The sequence below is a fragment of the Lichenostomus cassidix genome, chromosome 7 (assembly GCF_008360975.1).
Source record: "Lichenostomus cassidix isolate B80296 chromosome 7, HeHo_3.0, whole genome shotgun sequence".
Taxonomy (NCBI): domain Eukaryota; kingdom Metazoa; phylum Chordata; class Aves; order Passeriformes; family Meliphagidae; genus Lichenostomus; species Lichenostomus cassidix.
The window spans coordinates 15,230,844-15,250,132 of NC_139488.1; the positions used below are offsets into that span (position 1 = coordinate 15,230,844).

At 38.8% G+C, this 19,289-nt stretch overlaps 3 protein-coding genes across 4 annotated transcripts in view; 2 read left to right on the forward strand and 1 right to left on the reverse strand.

The window, feature by feature from the left end:
* TTN (titin) overlaps window positions 1–1,370 on the forward strand; it is a 241,675-nt gene extending 240,305 nt beyond the window's left edge. The window contains exon 311 of the mRNA XM_085065641.1: window positions 100–1,370. Within this exon, the coding sequence (XP_084921767.1) occupies window positions 100–398 (299 nt within the window). The 3' untranslated portion in view covers window positions 399–1,370. The remainder of the gene's footprint in view (window positions 1–99) is intronic.
* A 2,255-nt stretch (window positions 1,371–3,625) lies between these two features.
* Window positions 3,626–14,454, reverse strand: PLEKHA3 (pleckstrin homology domain containing A3). 2 transcript variants are annotated; one of them, XM_085066342.1, is made up of 8 exons: window positions 14,164–14,454; window positions 11,102–11,218; window positions 9,939–10,094; window positions 9,177–9,313; window positions 8,059–8,223; window positions 6,872–6,915; window positions 6,237–6,352; window positions 3,626–5,490 (listed from the first exon to the last, which is right to left on the reverse strand). In XM_085066342.1, exons 1-8 carry the CDS (start codon window positions 14,201–14,203, stop codon window positions 5,363–5,365), a joined length of 903 nt encoding a protein of 300 aa, XP_084922468.1. In that variant the 5' UTR covers window positions 14,204–14,454; the 3' UTR covers window positions 3,626–5,362. The 2 variants fall into 2 exon arrangements, with proteins under 2 accessions (XP_084922468.1, XP_084922469.1); XM_085066343.1 differs by lacking the exon at window positions 14,164–14,454 and adding an exon at window positions 11,544–11,645.
* Window positions 14,455–14,491: 37 nt separating this feature from the next.
* On the forward strand, window positions 14,492–19,270 carry FKBP7 (FKBP prolyl isomerase 7). The gene is made up of 4 exons (XM_085066344.1): window positions 14,492–14,831; window positions 16,183–16,334; window positions 18,451–18,584; window positions 18,900–19,270. The coding sequence occupies exons 1-4, from the start codon at window positions 14,623–14,625 to the stop codon at window positions 19,059–19,061; spliced, it is 657 nt and encodes a 218-aa protein (XP_084922470.1). The 5' UTR covers window positions 14,492–14,622; the 3' UTR covers window positions 19,062–19,270.
* Window positions 19,271–19,289: the final 19 nt, after the last annotated feature.

Genomic DNA, 19,289 nt, shown 5'->3' on the forward strand with positions numbered 1-19,289 from the left:
TTAGTGCTTCAGCTATCCTGAAGTAGTCCTCAGAGTAAAGCTGCTGCATGGCTTAGTGAAAACAGACTAACTTGGTATTTGTTTTCCTGTTTTATGAAGGAGCACCACCCAAAATTGAAGCTCTACCATCTGACATCAGCATTGATGAAGGAAAAGTTCTCACACTATCCTGTGCCTTTTCGGGTGAACCCGCTCCTGAAATAACATGGTACTGTGAAGGAAGAAAAATTACCAGTCAGGACCAGCAAGGCAGATTCCACATCGAAACCAGTGAAGATCTAACCACCCTGATCATCATGGATGTCCAGAAGAATGATGGTGGACTTTATACTCTGAATTTAGGGAATGAATTTGGTACCGATTCTGCCACTGTGAATATAAATATCCGATCACCGTAGAGAGCTTAATCTGTATTATTTACACTTGTCTTTTTACAAGTGATTAATATATGGACTGAAATATCTGATATGTAAATATAAAAAGAAAAATATTTTTTTACCTACCTGAACGAGACAAAGTCCAGAGCTATACATTATGACTTATTGTCATTATTGACCTAAGAATTTAAAACACTTTTTTCACTGACATGTACATACTGTATATAGCCGAAGTTAACGGTTATGAAGTTTTGTACCGTTTATTTTATGACATTTTGAAACGTAACTTTTGGAACAGTTGGCAGGGGAAAGTTTCCTAGCAAACGACTACCCTGCTCAACATTTAACTAATTTTTGCGCCTCAACTCATTGTTGATGTCTAAGAATGCCTCAACAGGTAGAGAGACTCCCTGTTGAAGACTACCTTCACCTAAGACATGATACTGTGCATAGTATTTCATACATGCACAAATATTTATGTTGAATCAGGAATGTAAGGCATTGGTGATGTTTATAATTACCCTCCTGTAAGCATTGCTTTAATGTTTTACATTGGATCTGATTATGCCATAATTTCCATACCTGACTGACAATTTCTGGACAAAGTGCAAGCGGCCAGCACTTTGTTCACCCACTGCCTGTGTACTGTTTCTGACATATTGACTGCCTGAATAGCTTTTAAAAAAGTAACATCACCTGGCCATCCCCTTAATCAACAAAGCTATTTAGGTATTCAAGTGCAGCAGCAGTACCCCATCTCGGAGGTTCTTAGGGTGCAGTGATTGAGTTTGTGTGGTAGTATTAGACACCCAGTAGGTACTTCCCGGCAACTAAGCAAGGAACCACAGTTTGAAAACAAACTGTTGCAACATCAAATACCAGCCTGCACTTCAATTTGCTTTAGTTCTCCTAATGTAGTAATAGAGCTTTGTAGCTGTTGAACCTCCTTGAGATAGAATTGTTCATTTGAAATAAAGCATGCTTTCTGCACCATTAAGTGACTCCTTCTTTATTTATTATGCCATTTTTACAGTTCCTGTACCACACTACAGAAAAAGAGTTGCTGAAACAAAAGATGAGGTAGAAATGCAATTCTCCGACGTAAACCAGGTAGTAAACTGCTGATAACACAGCCATCTATCAGAAACAGCCTGTCCACCAGCCAGCCTTGAAAAAAGTCACTTTAAAAAAAATTTCATCACAGATTCTTCACTGACAAAAGATAAATTCTAGCACATGCCTAAGCACTGTGCTGTTCCTATCCCTGTTACTTCCAAACTTTCCTCTACACCCTGTTTTTTGGCAGCTGCAGCTAGAACAGAATAGTTGACCCTAATTGCCTGGACCTACAAGATGTCACCTCCCCTGAGTGATTAATCAATTCTTCATCCCACAAGTCAACTGACATGTCTGTCAGAGCAAAGCCTGTTTGTACATTTGGGGGTTGTGGTGGGGGGGGTATGTTATCTATGGGGAAAAAGAGTATCAAGGTCAAAGGAGCAAGTCTGCTTCTAGAATTCACTCTGTAGAAAAAGCTTCAGAGCAAACACACAGAAATGTGACACTTCAGGAGCTGTAATATTCTTTTAACTGGAGCAGGAGCATTAGTTAGCAAACGTGATGCATCACTGTGACTCTCAGCATACCACTACCACCAAAAAAAAGGCTCAAGTTAATCAGAATTAGACTGTTTTAAAAACCTGTTCCCGAAAGACTTACTACAGAAGCTTTTTTATAATTACCTATAACCCTATATATTATCAACCACTATCTATCCAAATGATGCAGGAAAGCTAAGAAATAGGGACAAAACAAGGACTAAAGTAAAAAAGGATTTCTGAAGAGCTAAGCTCTGGGTCAGGACAAAATCCAAAGTTTTTCAAGTGATGGAACCAGGAAGATTTAGAAACAATCATAAATATGAAAGAGTTTATGAGTGCGGGTATTTCTCCCTTAGGGAAAGTAAGAAAGAATAAAAATGAAGTAAAAAAGGCTGTTTATATTTTAACCTTTAAACCACTCAATGAGAAAAAAAAACCACAAAATTTTCTTCCTTCTAATTCTCATTTCTTTAGATATTAAAAACACCTCAACCAACAAACTCAGTGCAAGACACAAAAATGCATAGGTAATCTTGTTTAGCTAACAAGTAACTTGTGTACACAGGCACATAATAAAATTAACACTAAAAATGCATTTTCAATTAGTCATCTCAGCAGAAAGAAATAGTGATAGCATCTGTAGATTTAACCATGGCCTCTTCTTCACAAAGACTACTGGAAACTCAATCTTACATGGCCTCTACTGAGTCTCAAAACACTCATTCAACAAAGAGAAAACACACTGGTGCGGCAGTGTAAGTAAGTTCATCCTGCCAGTACCTCTCTGGCCCAACTGCACAGCACTTAAGCAAGTACTTTAGACAGATGAGTCACTCACATGTCTAAAAATAGGATTTAAAATACTTAGGGCTTTGCTGAAACACAGCTTGAATAGATAATGTTATAGGCCAACCAGCTGAGCCAGTGTTTTTCCACAAGACCGCTAAGCAAATGCTAACCTAGAGTGACATTGCTGAAGTCACAACCTAAAGCTTCAACATTCCATTTCACACAATACATCCCTAAGAGTAACATTTTTCAAGACAACAGATTAAGCAGTCTCTTGATGAAAAAAATATAAACATTCTGAATTACTTATTATATCCAGGTCAAATATTGGGATTTCTAACTGTACAAGCTGACCTTTGCTCTCTTCAAAGATCAGATCTATTGTGCTACAGGACCAAGTTTAGAGAAATACCTTACCACTGAGATGGTCTAAGAAGCATATCATCTTCACTGAATTACATTTTAGGATGTTCGGCACAAGTATCTATAAAATGGCTGATTTAACAGAAACATACCACTTACCTATACACTACGCTGAAATGATAGCTTTGGGGACCTAGAAAAACCCAAAACAGTGCTGCAGTAATTACATTTAATTTTTGTGCTTGGATCTGATCACAACTTTTGTCTTGTGGCAGTATTTAAAATTATTACTTACTACTACATGCACTGATCAGTCTCTCATTTTTTTGCATAATGTGGAGTCCAACCTCTTTTCTTCATAGTAGTTGAAAGCAGAAAAAGGTATCTGTCATTGTGACATGTACTTCACACTGCAGAAGCTGGCAGAAACCTCAGTGAAATTTCAAAAAGCAATTCTGACAGCATATGATTCAAGACAACACTCCCACTGCAGTGTGTAGTTTACTTTTCTGAACATCTTTTTTAATACTTATTTTTACAACTGTCATGTCATACAGTATACATTAAAGCAAACATTCAGAAAAAAATGTACAAGCATGTGTGAGGCTGATATGCATATGCTAGTTTGCACAAAAACTGACAGAACTGAGCACAAATGACAGCTCTGAGCTGGTATCCACAAACCCCTTTTACAAACCATTCCATTCCCCTTGAACCTGACATAATGGTTTATAAACTGGCATTTTATATATGGCAAACAGCTCATATGTTTTTCCTCAACATTTGGACCTGTTTTGACTTAGATAAATCAACATTCCAAAAATTTGTAAGGAAAGCTCCCATTCCCATCTGTTCTTTCCAGCCTGCTTCAAATTACTTATATACACAAAAGGAAGACTAGTTAAACCAAATTAAAGATCTGATTATAAAAACAGATTTTGGTATGTGCTTGAGTACAAAAAACCCTGTACATTTATTTAGCAATTGTGTAAATCAAGAACAGTAAATGGCTTGCTTAAAGTGCTCCACACCTAAGACTTTATAGACAAGTTCATCCCTTAACAAACACCCTAAAAATCCCCAAAAGCTTGCAATGCTAACATTAACAACCTTCTGGACCAAGGTGCTAGTAGGCACTATTATACTATATTACTCAATAATTATTAAGAGAGTCAGACTCTGACCTCATTTACAGTTAACGCAAATTTACACTGATGTAACTGAGAGCAGAATCCATCTTCTGGTGTATACCATCTTCAAATGATATAAAGGAGTTGCAGAAACAGAAGCTCCCTTTTGTATAAATATGTCATAAATAAAACACGTCTAGAGACAAATATTCATTACAACAGCAGCTTAGAACAGTCTAACATTTCGGCTCTTGTTTCTATCATACTTTGCCAAAAACACATCTTAAGTAAGCAGAGTAAATCTTAACAGTGCTGCATTAATTATTTGTGATGCTATACACCCCAGAAACAATTTATACACATTTTGAAGCCATTAGTAGATCTTTAGACCTTTAGTAGTGAAAGTAGGTAGAAATTTTTGATGCAAAAAAGAATAAATAAATAAAAACTATTAAATATCCCATGTTTGGTACAAATACCTCATATTAAGTTATTTTTATACATTTGTTTAGAAAAATACACTAAATATTTCTACTTTCATTGCCTAAAAATAAGGACTGGATTATGTATATCCTTGTGTTTTCAAAGGCGGCAATGTCAATTACCGGCAAGCTGCTGGAGCAGAGCCATTAGTGCCCATTCCCACAGCCCTTACCCTGGCAAAAAAAAGCCATTGTGGGGTGAATCACAGCTCCAGGTGGATGACCTGGTACAAATGACCAAGAGGCCCATGGCACAAGTTGCATTTTCTCAAAAAAAATTCAAACTTTTTGCTGAAGTTTATAACGCATGTTTACTAATGTATCAGTCAGACCTCCAGGCTTTTTTTAAAAAGAGCTGCATTTACAAATGTGGATGCTTATCTGTTAAAGCCATCATTTGTTCCAAAAAATGCACATTCAAACTGTGAAATATTAGGAAAATACTCTTGCAAATAAACTATATAAAGATAAAATACACTTCAAAGATAGTATTTATGTTATTCTATAAAGTGCAGAGAAATCCTTCTAAAAAGGGAAATAACTACTTCCTATAACAACAGTATAATTACAGCAGCTTTTGCATAGCATTATTTATAGAAAATGTAATACTTTCAGTTGCTTCAAGAGGAAAAGGATGAAGGAGTCTCTTCCAGTTCAGATCTTTCCTTTGACACTGATTTATTTTCTTCAGGAATGGTTGATGATGACAGATCTCCATTGACAGCACTTCTAGAACAATGAGCAGATCCTATGAAGAGATCAGTAAGTATTGAATTTTCAGCCCCCAAAAGTATCATCCAGTCTGTCAATTTTTGTATTTTCTAAGTATTTCCTACAGATAAGCAATCAGAAGAACTAGCCAAGTTAAAGCCTACTTGAGAAGGGTTATAATGGAGTCAAAATGCCCGCAAGATTCAGAAGGAAAAACCTGGCTACTAACTCAGTCAAGCCCATGTAATCAGGAGGGACTGATTTTGATCATGATCTTTATTACTGGCAAGGCTGTGTGCCTTCAGAACAGTGCTGTTCTCTACAAAAAGGTATACAAAAGCCACTGAGATGAACCATTTTTCCACAATGCACTGGGTGAAAACTACCCCTGCCACTCACAGAGGTCAAAAAAAGATAATTTCTTCTGTGACAATAAGCAAGCGGCAAACAGCAGTATTCCACATCACTCACCAGAACATCATTCATGTAATAGTCTATTAGGACAAATATCCCTTTCCTGGATATGTCTTAATTTTATCTTGCCAGCAGTCTACTGATTTCAATATAACTACTCCAGCTGCAAGATCCTTTGCCAGCATGCGTTAACTTGCATAGTTTATACAAGTGCTCTGTTTTACAAGATATATATAAATCTGATATATAAGAATCTTACAAATAAAACCTTTCTCCTTATGCTGATACCAGTGCTAGAACAGCTGCTGTAAACAGGGAAATAAATTGTACAGAAAGACACAAAGAAAACTCCCTCCCTTTCAAACTTACTCTGAGAATCTTCAGAAAGTGTATCACTGTAAGACTCTGTATCTGAGTATGTTCTTCTGCGCCGCTGAGAAAATCGGTGAAGAGATGAACCTGGTTCTTTTGCAGAGTGATTAACCCTACAAAGGAAATGAGATCTATTAATAAGCAAAATCTGTAACAGCCCATACAAATTTTATTTACTTTAAATTTGAAATAACTTTGTTGCTTAGTTTAAATTGTGAGTATCAATGTTTTTTACTATATTAGACTAAAAACAGCACAGTCAACAATCTTAATTTCACAACTGCAAAGCCTGAAAATGGAAATAAAAATGAAGAAAATAATTTGAGAATCTGAAATACTGACTAAAAAAGAATGTTATCATTTCAAGCTATAAGTCTAAGTTCATGAACTTGTCAAAACAAGCCATTTGCATAAAGCTTCTAGCATGACAAAATTTTGGTGGTGTATTAAAAACAGCAGCTGCCACTGACAGCTGAAAACCTGCATCCTTTGTTTTCAAAATTAGATCAATTTATGATTTTTAATTTTTTTCCCCAAGCAAACAATTCTTCTCAAATTTTGATTTTAATGCTAGGAAGTTCAGGGAGGTCTTATGAGAAACAAGAAAAAAGCTTAGTGAAATAGAAAATTACCTTTCTGAATAGTAAGGACCAGGATGGCTAATGGAACGCTTCATCTAGGGGGGAAAAAAAAGTTTCAAAGAACAAACAACACCAAAAATGTCACAAGCTACTTAGAAGAATGATTTGCATATCTACATTATTTTTTACTTTATTTACAGTCTTTAGAAAGATGGCAATTCTTTTTTATAAAAAGCAACCACTCTTAGTTAAAAATCTGATTTAACTATGTGAAAACAGATGGATTGCCATCAATATTAAATGTTTTAGAACATTCACACAGAAAGTACTTTACTACAAAAAGATGCTACCTCCTTCTACCTTCCTATCTATGGAATTCATTCCCTCCTGCACCAAAGTTCCTCACAGAGCCATTGTTAATTGCTATGATATGTAAGTATCAAGACATTTTTCCTTTACCAAATGGACGTTTAAATTCCTCATTATACAATAAAGCCAAATGCCTCTTGATTCCTTGTGGTTTCTCTGCTATCACTGTCAAATTTCTATGCATATCAAAAAAAGTTATTATTTTATATAATAATGATAACTTTGTAAGTAAAGTGACTGAAGACAAAGAGATGAAAGATCCAAATGGAAATATTCCCACAACAAAATTCCACAATACAGCTCATCTTGGAATACATACACAGAACTGAGAAATCATTTGATTCCTAATACACTGTCCTTCTAAGGGAATTAATCAATAGTGAATAGTTATGTAAGTAATATCTTTATAATTATATAAATTTTTGTTAAATAAAGGGATGATATATTAATACAAACATCTTGAATGATATACACTGAAACATATGCTCTCTTGCTGCAGTACTTCAAGCGACAAAGCACTTAAGCAGGACATGAAGTTATCTAATTTTTATGATCAGTGTACAGTTAGCACTCCAAAAAAAGGAAACAGTTGAACTGAGGAAAAGTTAAAGCTCATTCATTTATGAGATACCTCATTACAGGGCCCTGACGTGTATGATAAATTACTCTGATGATGTAAAGGCTAGCAAAAAAAGACTGGGAATGGAAAACTGATTTATACTTGGGAGCAGTACTGATTTATAACATAGGCAAGATTTCAACTGAGGACATCACAGCACATAGCAATAGCATAGTGTTCTGCCACTCCTCCCCCCAGTCCAACCACCAATATGACACTTAGAAAAGGTAGTATTTCAAAATGTCTAAACCATTTGAATAGGTGATGGTGACACGGGAGAAACCAAGGGATCAGGGTGAGGCAGCTGGAACATTTCTGGCTTAAACTTGGCATTAGCAATCTTCACACATTCTTCAAGTGTTGTGATAAATGTATTACATGTGGCACTAAGTAAGGAAGAGGCTTCATTCATATTCTGAAAACAAATAAAAGCACAAGCATAAGCAAGAAAAATAATTAATATATGCAAATACAACTCTTCCCCCACCACTTCTCCCAGACACACTAATTTCCCTCATTACTGCTAAGAACTTATATTTTTCATTTTATTTAATCAAATGTGCACCTTAACATGAGGCCAATTTAAGAAAACAAATGTGACAGCATTTTAATTTCTTTCTGACATCTGAGTTTCTTTAGGGTACCAACCAACAATGCCTTAATGCAAAGCTTGTCTCAGAGTGATTAACTGGTATCAGAAGATCATTCAGTGAAACGAATTGCAGCAGAAGGTGTGAACGGTTTTATCACTCCAGAGCAAGGAGCTGCAGGTCTGTTTCACCTCCCTAAAGAAAATTTGCTCTATTGTCATTAAGCATCAACCTCTGGCTTTGCACTAAATGACCAATATTGCTCACATGCTGCTCAAGAGTGCAAAGAATGAAGTCATTCATAATTTCCAGTACTTTCATTCAAAAGCAGAAATACATTCTAGTATTGTACTTGTGACATTCTGAGACAGATATCTACACTGCGTGTTTCCAATGCCTGGAACACTAGCTTTCACTGATAAAAAGATGGAATACCCTCCTACATAAGGAAGTAAGAAAGGACAAACAAGACTGTTTCAACTACTTGAACTGAGATGCAAAACAAGACAAAATATTGTATTGCTCATATGACAGCTCTTCTGGCCTTTCAACCAAATGGCTTAGAAACACAATTGCTTCCTAATGCCTGGCACGATTACAGTTCAAGAGTAATTTACTCACACAGAAAATCACTACTAGTATGTGTACACACAAGCATTCAAAAATTGACATTAGGTTATGTCTCCCAATACTTGGGAGATGAAAAAGGCTTAAAACATCAACAGTAACTTGAGGTGTGTTATATAATGAAATGAAAAGAAATTCTAGAATTCTGCACCTCAATGCTGGGAGGAGAGCGAGTCTCATCATGGTGAACAAATTCTTGTATTGTATGAACTTGCTGCATTAAAAGATCACAGTAGAGACGAAGTTCAGACATTTTGGTTTTAAGAGATTCATTGGTCTCACTTATTTCTACAAAAAGACATGGAAATATAAATTTATTGCATACAATGTACATACACATTGTAATTTTAAGCACTTTTCATTTAAACATCAATTTAAAAATCCACTTAATTTTGAGGAAAACTGGATTCTGCACTGAATCAAGAATTATACTTGAAGCAGACAGTACCTTTGGATAACTAATACTAATTTAATTACTATTTTGAAAAAGGCATATTACCAGGAAAAATAAAGTTAAAATATTTCTTAGCTGCAATGTAATGTATAAAAAAATATTGGATAAAATGTATGCCCTCCAGAGTGGCTGAAAATGGTTCAATTGAGCCATCCAAGAAAAATTATGGAAAAAAATAAATGTATAAAGAGTTACTAAAAGGGCAGAAATTAAATGGCTTCACAACAGCTGCAAACAGTATGTTTGTTGTTGTGACAACAACACATTGGTGGTATTTCAGCTTAAGATACAAGAGGTCAAAGGAGAGGAATTCTAACTCTAACATTGAGGGGGAATTTACCACAGAGATGACTAGAAATTATTAAAATTTATATTAAAAGACAATAATACTGACTTTGTACCACAATATTTGCACTATGATTATCTGAAAAAGTGATATACTCTAGCTAACACACATACCTTTTTCTTTTTTTGTTCTGGTATCTGCTAAGCAGGCTTTTGCACTCCCCAGTGCTACCAGCCATCTTTGCCTTTCAGCTGCATTAACTGCTTTCATATAGAAATGCTGCTCCCCTGGGATGATTAGCTCCATTCTCGTGTTGTCTGTTGCATGAACTTGTGTTAGAAGAGGAAAAAAAAAAAGAAACAAGAATAACCTCAACTCAGTAACAATCATTTATTAAGTACTGAACTGATCAAAATGTTTTAAAATGCTTATGATACTCCCACAGTAATAAAGTTAATTCCAATGTACCACTGCTAAGTAAGGAAAAGCCCAAAGCTACTCAACTCTTCTCCCCACTTCCTCCACCAAATGAACAAGATAACAAGCAAAATGAACTGGAATGGAAAAAAGAAATTAAAAAAAAAAGTGATCCTCCCCCTTTACATCACCGATTTCATCTACACTAAAGCAACACTAACAAAATGGAGTTACCACATGAAAAATACTTGGTGGCCCATGTAAAATGAGTTCCACCTTTTAATATGAAAGTACCCACATCACAAGCTCAGTCTTGTGTGGGGATCTGGAAAAAAGTCAGAGTTAACTGCAATGGGGAGCTAGAAAACAACCTTGCTATTAGCCAAGGAGGTTAACTTACAGTCTAGAATACACTAAAGACTAAACTCTTAGTTGGGAATAAAAGTTCACTTACTATCTCAAATACCCCCATCACCTGTATACATGAGCAGCTGTTAGCAGTAACAAAAGTAAAAATTACTCAGGAAACCAAAAGACTAAACACTTCTGGTTCATAAGAATCTCCACTTTTGGATCACTGCTGCTGCTTTTCTGGAAAACTGGCTTTCCTGATTCAGTCTCTATGCCTGGTCATAGGAGGGAAAAGCAGCAGAACTAAACAACCAGCTGACGTAACTTCAAGCACGAACCCAGTGGACATAACCATTAAAAACAAAAAGTAATATATAGCATGTTCTAAATCTCAAAACAGAGCTCTATTCACATTCATTACTAATTGTGAACTATGAAGCAGACACACTGGACTACAAATAAACAAAAACAGAGAAAAAACTTGTGATGCAAAAATCTATGATTGGGTGATCTTTTCTATTTCCATGGCAGCTAAAATTTCCTCAAGCAGAAATCTATTAATTCTTACCTTTTATTTCACACACAGCCATCTTTATACTTCCTTTGCTGCCTTTGCAAACATCATCCTGGGAATCATAGTATGACAATATCCCATTGTCTAAAACAAACCACCGAGGTTGCCAACCTAGAGAGATCAAAAACATGAAAGAGAAAGTTTAGTCTAATTCCTAAATTGTAAATCAAACTCACCTCTTTGGCTGTTAAAACTTTAATAAAGAAGGGAAACATTAAATTATTGTTTTAACACATCAGGAAGTAAACAATCTGTGCAGTCTGAAGACCAGAGTCACTCTATAAGCAGACTAGTGTTATATGGATATTTCACTCCCATTCTTTTTGGGTGCAAAATCAGCATTACTTCTGTATTCATTGTCTTCCATTCTAGAGAAAAATTAAGTTTTAATTTAGCCACTAGAAAATGCTATTTTGAAAGTAGTTAAATTACATACCTCTGAAAAACCATTCTCATTCAAGTACATTTTTCAGGCAGATTTTTCTAAGATTGTAGGGACTTGTTTGGAAGATACAAATAAATGACTGATGCCGCCAACTGCTATGCTATGTTCTCCTTTACCTACTGCATTTAAGTTAAAACTTCATATTTCACACTTAAGTATTGACACTCATTCTGTCACTTGTTATCTGGGAGAAGAGGCCGAGCCTGACCTGGCTCCAATCTCCTGTCAAGGTGTTGCAGAGTGATAAGGTCTTCCCTGAGCCTCCTCTCCTCCAGGCTGAGCCTTGTCAGCTCACACAGCAGGTCCTGGTATGACTCACTCTCTAGACCCTTCACCAGCTCTGCTGCCCTTCTGTGGACATTCTCAGCACTAGTGTCATTACAAGTTGTAACACTAATTCAAGAAGAGTAAGACCAGGCTGCATTAAATCACGTTACCAGTCTGTGATAAAGAAATAATAACATGTATGTTGTTTCTTTTTTGTTATTTATTAGCTGTAACAGTAAGCATACATATCTTTTTAAACGCAGAGTGGCAACTAAAAAGGAGATTCACACTCAAATTTAAAAGCAGAATGATAAAAAGTACTGAAGGATAAGAATTCACACAGGAAATATTCCAACTGGTATCTGTACATCAACAATAATACTCAAAGAATATGCAATTCAGAAGACTCTGTCCTGTAAAATGTAACACAAAAATGCACTGATCTTCTTTTCTGCTATATTCTGTTGCAAGACATGGACTCTGTGCTGTCCTTATCTCCTAAGTCAACGGCTGTCAAAATAACCTTATTCTGATAAAAAGGATGAATGACTATTCCATCCTCTCCTTATGCTAGTATTGGAAAATAAACAGAAGCAAAAATCTTAAAAAGACCAAGTGCCTCACAGAAGCAAGCCAAAGAACAAAAACACCTCCTGTAATTTGAAACTGGATAGTGTCCTATATTTGAGAAAATATTTAACAAATTTGTACTTCACAAATTCTTATTTGAGGAGGAAGAAAAAAAAGCAGCTGTATTTTTGGCTTGCCTAAATGTTTTCCACAATGCTTCATCAACAGTAACAAGCTCCTTTGCTGCTCAGTGTCTACCGTTAATGACAAGTACTACAGCCTATTTTCAGCCACAAAAACAGATAGTATGCAGATAGTAGAGTAACAAGGCAGATGGTAATAAAATTTAAACATTTCACTAATATGATTAAATTACTTTAAAAAATGCTGCCCTCCCACATTCTGAAAATTGTAGGCAATCCCCGACACACTACTTCTGAAATGCAAAGGCAGATGCTCTCTGTTGGCCAGCATGAGCCTAAGGCAATGTTCTGAAGTTTGCTGTTTTAGAGGGCTACTGGCTTTCAGCAGAAGTTAGCTGCATGCTGGTAGAACAGTCTATTGTGTGTACAGCACTCACAGCTAGCGATGAGTACACAGCTATTAAACAACAGACTTAAAACAGGAGCAAACACCACAAGAGTTCATTGCCTGTATCTGTTTACCCTTTGCTACAGCAGCATTTTCAGTCATGTAAGTGACAATGACAGTTTTCATTCTGTTTTGAAAACAACCATGTGCTCATTCTTTCTCTCACGACCATAACTTTTCCACAATGTTTTCTCTAGAGTTACTGCGAAGAAGTGATGAAGGTATCAAGTATCTATTTAACTACAGCACAACTGCTCCTTTTTACCAGAAGGCCCATATCTGTGGACACATAATTGCTCTGAAAAATGCAAGATTATGCTCTGTGCACTTCATTTTACAGTGCATCTGCGTAATCCTTGCAACGTGGCCCACATTTTATAATCCCTCAGAACCGAGTTTGACACCATTCTGCTCTCACAACCCATGTATGCTGAAGCAGAACTGCACACATGAAGTTGAAGAACCAGAGGACAAAGAAGAAACCACCAGAGCAGTGTAACATGAGGCACGATTAAGCACGGCATTTGATCCAACGCTGATCTGCTTCGGAGAGACAATTAGTCCTATCACAGTGTCAGAGGAGAAATGTTTCACGTTGACAGCACCGCCTGCCCACTGCCTGCTCCAGAGGGAGATGGTGGTTCTATCACAGCAGAGAAACTGACGAACAAAACCAGGCAAATGCTGGCATTTTGTGCACTTTTTGCCTGCAGAGCTTCTAAAAATGCATTTAATGAAACTGAAGTCCATCATGTGTTTTCCAGGTTGGTATACAAGTGCTCCCTGTCCTGCCGACAGTCTCCTAACGCGGCAAGGCGCATTCCAGGTGGCGAGAGGGGCTCGGCAGAAGGCCACAGCCGGACAAGGCTCCCACCCGGCCCGGCCGCCCCCGCACCGGGCGAGTGTGGGGAGCGCTGGCTGCCTCCGCCCGGCGCGGCCCTGGCCCGGTCCCGGAGCCTGCTCCAGGCTACCGCCGCGCCAGCCGCCTCAGGGCCGCTCCCCGGGGCCTGGCTCCGAGCACAACCGGCGGGCGATGCCTCAGCCAGCGCGTTACCGACAGCTCCGGCAGCCCACGGGACGCCGGGACTCCCCGAGGCAGCAGCAGCGGCGCATCACGGCCGAGGCCGAACCCTGCCGAGCCCCAGCCCCAACCGCCGCCCCCCGGCCCTGCCGCCCCGCCTACCCGCTAGATAGTTGGTCCACTTGTACAGGACCCCCTCCATCGCTCAGAGCCCGGCGCCGGGCCGCATCCTCCTGCTCGGCCGCGGGGAACGGGCGGCCGCGGCCGCCGCGGGGATGGCGCTCCCCTCCCGGCCGCACCGCCACCTCCCCCGCGCGGAGGCGGAGCCGCTCAGCTCAGGCGCGGCGGCCGCGGCGGCTCCGGCGGCGCCGCCCGCCCCGCGGGGCGCTCTGCATCCCCCATGCGCGCTCGGCCGCGCTCCCGGCCCCGCCACCCCACGGCTGCTTCCGACGTCCCTTCCACTTCCTGAGCGGAGAGGGCGGCCCGAAGAACCGCCCGCCCCGCGGCCGCTGCCTGGGCCGGGCTCGGCCGGCGGACCGAGGCGGAGCGGCAGTGCTGGCTCGGCCCCCGCCCCTCGGCTCGTCCGGGACTGTGCCACGCCGGCGGCCGCCTCGGAGCGACATGGGCCGTGCGCTGACCCTGCTCCTGCTGCCGCTGGCGCTGCTGGCGGCCCCGGCGCGGGCCGAGGGCGGCCCGGCGGCGGCGGAGGAGGTTCAGATAGAGGTGCTGCACCTGCCCGAGGCCTGCAGCCCGAAGAGCAAGAAGGGCGACCTGCTGAACGCGCACTATGACGGATTCTTGGCCAGCGACGGATCCAAGTTTTACTGCAGGTGAGCCCCCGTGGCACAGGTCGGAGCACGGGCGGTGGGCCCTGCCCTGCCCTGCCCTGCCCTGCCCTGCCCTGCCCTGCCCGGCGGGTACGTGGCTCACCCTGAGCCGGATAAGCGGGACTCGGGGCGCTCCCCGTCTCAACCTTGATTTTACTTGCAGCCGAGGGGTGAAGGATGCAGAGTTTCCCTAGGGTCAAGAGGGAGTGCAGAGGCAAAAGGTGGAAATCAAAGACGGCTTTGCTTGAGGCTGGTGGCCGTCGCCAGTGAAGGGGCCCGACAGGGAGGAACTTGGAGAGCCTGTAGCCCACATCTCGCATGGAGAACCCCTTCAGCAGAGTGGAAAAAAAAAAACCGTCATGTCACTTGCCCTGTTCTGTGCTGTAATATGTGCAGAAAAACTCGGGTTGGGAGGAGGAGCTCTTGGTAGGAATGGACACTGACAATTTTAGGCAGAAACTTGAATACAGCATGCACTTCCACATAGTTGGCAGTGTGCAGCGTAGCCACATTATTACACTAGTGGTTTGCAGCCTTTTTGCCTCTTCCCTGTTGCTGTTTCCCTTCTTGATTGGTTGTGCCGTCCATTTTACCGAAAAGTTACCATTTAGGCTTTTCCTTTTTCAGTTTGCCCCATCCGTCAGACAACAGCCTAGCTTATTACAAAATCTTGATTCATTCCCCTCACTTCTATAATTTAAGACAAATCAGGAGAGGATAATTCTCCATTTAACAGTACCATTTGGCTTGCATTTCTTTGCCTGTTGAAGTGACTGACTTTGGTACATAGAGTGTTGCTCTCTGGATCTTTTGCTCCATTGCCATTCGGTGTAGCACCTATACTGGGGTTGCCTCATATGACCAAAAGCTGCCTCAGGCATTGAATGTTGGAACTGGCCAGAGTGGTGGGTGAGCACATGGTACTGTAACCAACATTGCCAGACTCCCTCAACACACACCTGCATTCTCAATCCCATCCCATCCTATAGTGATGTGAACTGCTGAAGACATTTTCACTTTCAGTGTTCCCTACATTCCTCTTCTTGGATACTTCCTGCAGTGGCACTCTTGTTTCTGGCATGCAGTGTACATGATCAGGAAGGTCAGCTGTTTTTGTTAGAAGTTAAAAAACAAGGTTTTTTTTTTTAGTTTAAAAAGGAGATTTCTCCTTACATATATCAAGATTTGACCTTAAATTATAAATGTAGCAGAAAACGTGTTTATACTTTGTATTTTTGCACTCTAAGCTTTGTTGTGTACTAATAATCTATATTCTTACAGACTGCAACTTAAAGTTATATTTATGTAAAAAAATGTTAAATTATTGTTACTCATACACAATTTTTTTTAATAGTCGGACGCAAAATGAAGGTCATCCAAAATGGTTCGTTCTGGGTGTTGGACAAGTCATAAAAGGCTTAGATATTGCTATGATGAATATGTGTCCTGGAGAAAAACGGAAAGTGACAATTCCTCCATCATTAGCATATGGACAGCAAGGATATGGTAAAAAAAGAGTTTTAACACTAAACTTTGTGTTTCCTGTGTTTTACCCTTTTGAACATTCAGCATTGTAAATGTCTGTAAGAACTGGTGCTCTCATTTGGAGGCAGTGCAGCTGTGCAGCCCCAATCCTGCTCATTGCTCTGCTGTTTAAGTAGTGCTGATCACAGATCCACACCCAGGCCTTGCAGTTTGCATAAGAACTCAGTACATGCCACCCAGTGTGTTTTCCCAAGTATTGCCGTAATACAAAAAATTGGCAGCAAAAGTAAGATCTTCATGATCCATATCAGCATTATTGTGTTTATCTATTAAATTCCAGTCACGTTTGCTTTTTCTTTTTTGACTGCTACCTGTTAGCCTTTTAATGACAATCTGCATCTTCTGAATAACACGGAATATGATGCAGTGCAATTAGTCTAAGTAGAAATAATTTGCTTAAAATACAGCTTACATTCTGAATAGTTAATGACTCCCATCATCACATTACACAGTAATTGCAACAGTGCAGTGCATGAAATCTGATTTGAATATAAGCTAATTCAGTGTGCAGATTACTTTAAAAAAAATCCAGTACAAGTTTTATGCAGTGTTTCAGCACTCAAATGTAGATAAATTCAGCTCTGACATGGGTATAGTAGTTTCTGTGAAAAGGTAGCTCCTGCTCTATAATAATACTTTGGTAGTGATATGTCAGAATTCAATGCATCCGTTTTGTCTTTAATACAATTTCATACAAAAAAGGAAAAACAGTGATACAAATAAAAAATGTTCTTTAATACTAGTGTTAACTGTTTATTCCAGGTAGCACTTGAAGAATGTAGTATTTTCCTACAGCACTCCTGTCCTCTGTCTCAGCATATTCCTGCATGCTGAGGAAGATGCCTGCCTAATCTTGAACTAGAAAAGATGCATGTGGCTTTCTAAATCTTTACATATCTTTCCTTTGTTGGTATGTATATTTGTAAACTACTATCACTGAATTCTAGTATTCTTTCTTTTGTGAGAGGTATTTAAATCATGATTTATATTCAGATGTATCTAAAATTTCTACTTTTCTGAAGTGTGGAAGGTTAAAATCTTTTGAACTCTGAAACTTGTCGTTTTTACTATAGCTATTTTAGATGAGCAGTGTAATAGTTTTGTTTATCTTCTGTTTACAAACAGTGTAGATTCTTTAGCTTTTCTTCAGTTTATGAAGGACAGGCACAAGCTCAAAATTCTGAGGTAACAATGTCATGCTCTCTGGCTTTGGCAGCTTGCATGTTTACATTTTAATTTTACACTGCATGATTTCTTGATGCTCTTTTGGCTCTATTTTTAGACCTCATTGGTTTGTTGCTGTCTCTTTTCAGTTCCCTTTTTTTTGCCAGATACATGATACATTCACCTGTGTTTGTAGGCACAGCGTTTTACATCAGGTATCAGAAAACACTTTGATCCAGGAATAATGAATTCCAGCAGTTGTTTTTTTTTTAATTTAGAGACCAGGTAAAATATTCCAGTAGTTTGGGGTTTCTGTGGGTTTTTTTTTTTTTCTTTTTTGTGAATCAGATTACTTACATTCTATTGCTTCTTTCTGAGATGTACATTTTAACCACTGTTTTACATTAAGTTCTTTTATCCTAGGTATAATTCATATGAAGTAGATAAAACATTTTATTTTCTGCTTGTTTCTTCAGACAGAAAATACATATGAGCATTGGTCTATTGCTGCTATATTTTAAATCAGATTGCAGCTCTTTAATAAACACATACATCTCAGAATCAGTCTGTAAATAAGCCCATGACAGCACATGACAGGATGTGAAAGAGTGAGAACTCTGGAAATACTTGTTTTTCATTATAACCATTCACTTAATCTTTAAAAATACCTGAATTGATATATCATACAGTTTTGTTTCAGGCAAGTACATGATTAGAAGTTTCTCTCGAAGTCATTTATCTCATCAAACAATCTTCCTGTCTAGATATACAACATTTAAATTCAGAGTTTAGTCTGAATATTAATACAGCCTTTTTTATTAAAAAATGCTTAATATGTGAATTTATCATACATGTACTCTCTGCCCATGGTGTGTGATTCCTTAAATGCTTTTTTTTTTTCTTTTATTCATAGCACAGGGCAAGATTCCACCCAATGCAACACTGATCTTTGAGATTGAACTTTATGCAGTAAATAAGGGACCTCGTAGTGTTGAAGCATTTAACCAAATAGATAAAGACGGTGACAAGAAACTCTCTGAACTTGAGGTAATATGACGTAAATAATTTGAAAAAAAAAATTTATAAAACTATAGGTATGGCTGCATCAATTTTATCTTCACATCAGCTGCCTCTGCTGCTGTTGATCATGTTAAAGTTTCTGTGTGCTTACACAAACTACACTGTGCAATGCTGAAATTTCCTTTAATATATTAATAAGTCTCAGACTTCCTGCAGGCAAACTGTAGATGTATCTGCACTAGAAACACAATACATTACTTGTACATCCCAAGCGTCCTCGAAGATAGCTGTTGAGTACTGGCATAAAAGTCACAATGGTTAGACTTTTTTCTTTTCTTCTAGATAAGCCAGTATTTGAAAGAAGAATTTGCAAGAGATGGCAAAAAACGTCATCCCTCAGCCCATGATGAAATCTTAGCTGATATATTTAAGAAGAATGACCATGATAGAGATGGCTTCATATCAGCAAAGGAGTACAATGTCTACCAGCATGATGAACTCTAAGTACTTTAAAAAATCTTTGACTCTTTTCTGGGCACTGAATTCGAAATAATAATACTTTGTCACAGATTTTTTGGTTTTGGTTTTTTTTTTATAGTGGCATCTTTTTATATCTCTTAAGGTGACTGTAAAATATTATTTTTTAAATTCAGCTAATAAAATGTATTAGATGTTTGAAAAGAAAGAAATAAAATTGAAATACACCATGATCTGATACTAGTGGTTTCTACA